The sequence below is a fragment of the Petromyzon marinus genome, unplaced genomic scaffold, assembly GCF_048934315.1.
Source record: "Petromyzon marinus isolate PM22_M1 ecotype Great Lakes invasive population unplaced genomic scaffold, UKy_Petmar_22M1.pri1.0 PM_Scaffold_91, whole genome shotgun sequence".
In the NCBI taxonomy this organism is placed as follows: Eukaryota; Metazoa; Chordata; class Hyperoartia; order Petromyzontiformes; family Petromyzontidae; genus Petromyzon; species Petromyzon marinus.
Genome location: NW_027423701.1, coordinates 270,001 through 273,363, shown reverse-complemented (window position 1 = coordinate 273,363; position 3,363 = coordinate 270,001). Strand labels below are relative to the sequence as shown.

Here is a 3,363-nt window from a genome sequence, read left to right as displayed (position 1 = left end):
ATCCCTCCCGGCCAATCAGGCTCGAGCTTTCGACCCACGCGGTGGAGGGGGGGGCAGGGCCTATGGCCAGCGGGCGATATCCCTGCCGACCAATCGGGCTCGAGCTTTCGACCCGCACGGTGGGGGGAGGGGCGGGGCCTACAGCCAGCAGGCGATATCCCTGCCGACCAATTGGGTTCGAGCTTTCGACCCGCGCGGTGGGGGTGGCGGGGCCTATGGCCAGCGGGCGATATCCCTCCCGGCCAATCAGGCTCGAGCTTTCGACCCACGGGCGGTGGTGGGGGGGGCGGGGCCTATGGCCAGCGGGCGATATCCCTGCCGGCCAATCGGGCTCGAGCTTTCGACCCGCGCGGTGGGGGACGGGGCCTTTGGCCAGTGGGCGATATCTCTCCCGGCCAATCAGGCTCGAGCTTTCGACCCGCGCGGTGGGGGTGGGGGCGGGGCCTTTGGCCAGCGGGCGATGACTGAGACAGAAGCAATCATCATCAGGTGCTGCGGTTTTCACAGCTGACGATGATTGCCTGTGTTGTGTTGCAGTAGAGACGCCGTGAGAATTTTATTGTTTTATATTTTTTATTATTTTTATTTGTTTCATTATCTACGTGGTGGTGACTTTAACCGAAAGAACCAAGAATAATAATTTTGTTTTGCAATAATTTTATTGTTTTATATTTTTATTATTTTTATTGTTTCCCTATCTACGTGGTGGTGACTTTAACCGAAAGAACCAAGAATAATAATTTTATTGTTTTACAATAATTTTATTGTTTTATATTTTCATTATTTTTATTGTTTCCCTATCTAGGTGGTGGTGACTTTAACCGAAAGAACCAAGAATAATAATTTTATTGTTTTACAATAATTTTATTGTTTTATATTTTTATTATTTTTATTGTTTCCCTATCTACGTGGTGGTGACTTTAACCCAAAGAACCAAGAATAATAATTTTATTGTTTTACAATAATTTTATTGTTTTATATTTTTATTGTTTTCATTGTTTCCCTATCTACGTGGTGGTGACTTTAACCGAAAGAACCAAGCAGATGAATCCGCTGCAAGTCACGAACGCTTTAAATCGAAATTTTAGTTCCGGTGAGTTTCACGCGAACATTTCCTAGTGTTAGGAACAATCAACAGCGTCGTCACCACCACCATCACCACCACCATCACCACCACCATCACCACCACCATCACCACCACCACCATCACCACCATCACCACCACCATCATCACCACCACCACCACCATCATTACCACCATCACCACCACCACCATCATCATCTTCTTCTTTACCATCATCATCAGCATCATCAATAACCAATCACCATCTCCCATGTCCCATCACCACTACCACCATCATTACCACCATCACCACCACCATCCTCCATCTCCCATGTCCCATCACCACCACCATCTTCTTCTATACCACCACCACCACCACCATCACCACCACCATCACCACCACCATCAACTCCCACCACCATCATTACCACCATCACCACCACCACCACCACCGTGACCACCACCACCATCATCTTCTTCTATACCACCACCACCATCACCACCATCATCTTCTTCTTCTATACCACCATCACCACCACCATCACCATCTTCTTCTTCTATGCCACCACCACCACCACCATCTTCACCATCACCACCACCATCACCACCACCACCACCACCGTGACACATCCGCGTCTCAGAAGGCCACCAGCCTCGTGGAGGCCACGAATGCGGCCAGGGCCGAGGTGACCATCAGCGTGGCCGAGGTGGCGAGGGTCGTGGCCCCGTTCCTGTTGCAGAGGTCCGTGGAGCAGCAGTAAGGGAGGGAGATGCCCACGAGGTTTGCCACGGAGAAGCCCAAACAGAGTTCCTTGTTGCCGCAGCCCTTACTGATCTTGTTCGTGAACACTAGCGGGGGAGAGGGACACGGAGAGATGGAGGCGGTGATGTTTGGTTGGTGCAGGAGGTTATGGTAGGGAGGAGTTTATAGTCGGAGGAGTTTATAGTAGGAGTTTATAGTAGGAGGAGTTTATAGTAGGAGGAGTTTATAGTAGGAGGAGTTTATAGTAGGAGGAGTTTATAGTAGGAGGAGTTTATAGTAGGAGGAGTTTATAGTAGGAGGAGTTTATAGTAGGAGGAGTTTATGGTAGGAGGAGTTTATGGTAGGAGGAGTTTATGGTAGGAGGAGTTTATAGTAGGAGGGGTTTATAGTAGGAGGAGTTTATAGTAGGAGGAGTTTATAGTAGGAGGAGTTTATAGTAGGAGGAGTTTATAGTCCAAGGAGGAGGAGTTTATAGTAGGGAGGAATTTATAGTCGGAAGGAGGAGTTTACAGTAGGAGGAGTTTATAGTAGGAGGAGTTTATAGTCTAAGGAGGTGTTTATAGTAGGAGGAGTTTATAGTAGGAGGAGTTTATAGTAGGAGGAGTTTATAGTAGGAGGAGTTTATAGTAGGAGGAGTTTATAGTAGGAGGAGTTTATAGTAGGAGGAGTTTATAGTAGGAGGAGTTTATAGTAGGATGAGTTTATAGTAGGAGGAGTTTATAGTAGGAGGAGTTTATAGTAGGAGTTTATACTTGGAGGAGTTTATAGTAGGAGGAGTTTATAGTTGGAGGAGTTTATAGTAGGAGGAGTTTATAGTAGGAGGAGTTTATAGTAGGAGGAGTTTATAGTAGGAGGAGTTTATAGTAGGAGGAGTTTATAGTAGGAGGAGTTTATAGTAGGAGGAGTTTATAGTAGGAGGAGTTTATAGTAGGAGGAGTTTATAGTAGGAGGAGTTTATAGTAGGAGGAGTTTATAGTAGGAGGAGTTTATAGTAGGAGGAGTTTATAGTAGGAGGAGTTTATAGTAGGAGGAGTTTATAGTAGGAGGAGTTTATAGTAGGAGGAGTTTATAGTAGGAGGAGTTTATAGTAGGAGGAGTTTATAGTAGGAGGAGTTTATAGTAGGAGGAGTTTATAGTAGGAGGAGTTTATAGTAGGAGGAGTTTATAGTAGGAGGAGTTTATAGTAGGAGGAGTTTATAGTAGGAGGAGTTTATAGTAGGAGGAGTTTATAGTAGGAGGAGTTTATAGTAGGAGGAGTTTATAGTAGGAGGAGTTTATAGTAGGAGGAGTTTATAGTAGGAGGAGTTTATAGTAGGAGGAGTTTATAGTAGGAGGAGTTTATAGTAGGAGGAGTTTATAGTAGGAGGAGTTTATAGTAGGAGGAGTTTATGGTAGGAGGAGTTTATGGTAGGAGGAGTTTATGGTAGGAGGAGTTTATAGTAGGAGGGGTTTATAGTAGGAGGAGTTTATAGTAGGAGGAGTTTATAGTAGGAGGAGTTTATAGTAGGAGGAGTTTATAGTCCAAGGAGGAGGAGTT

At 45.6% G+C, this 3,363-nt stretch overlaps 1 protein-coding gene across 1 annotated transcript in view; it reads right to left on the bottom strand.

Moving 5' to 3' along the window:
• Positions 1-571: 571 nt before the first annotated feature.
• Positions 572-3,363, bottom strand: part of LOC142923940 (prostate stem cell antigen-like) — a 19,045-nt gene continuing 16,253 nt past the window's right edge. Inside the window, exon 3 of the mRNA XM_076064961.1 lies at positions 572-1,912. Within this exon, the coding sequence (XP_075921076.1) occupies positions 1,701-1,912 (212 nt within the window). The 3' untranslated portion in view covers positions 572-1,700. The remainder of the gene's footprint in view (positions 1,913-3,363) is intronic.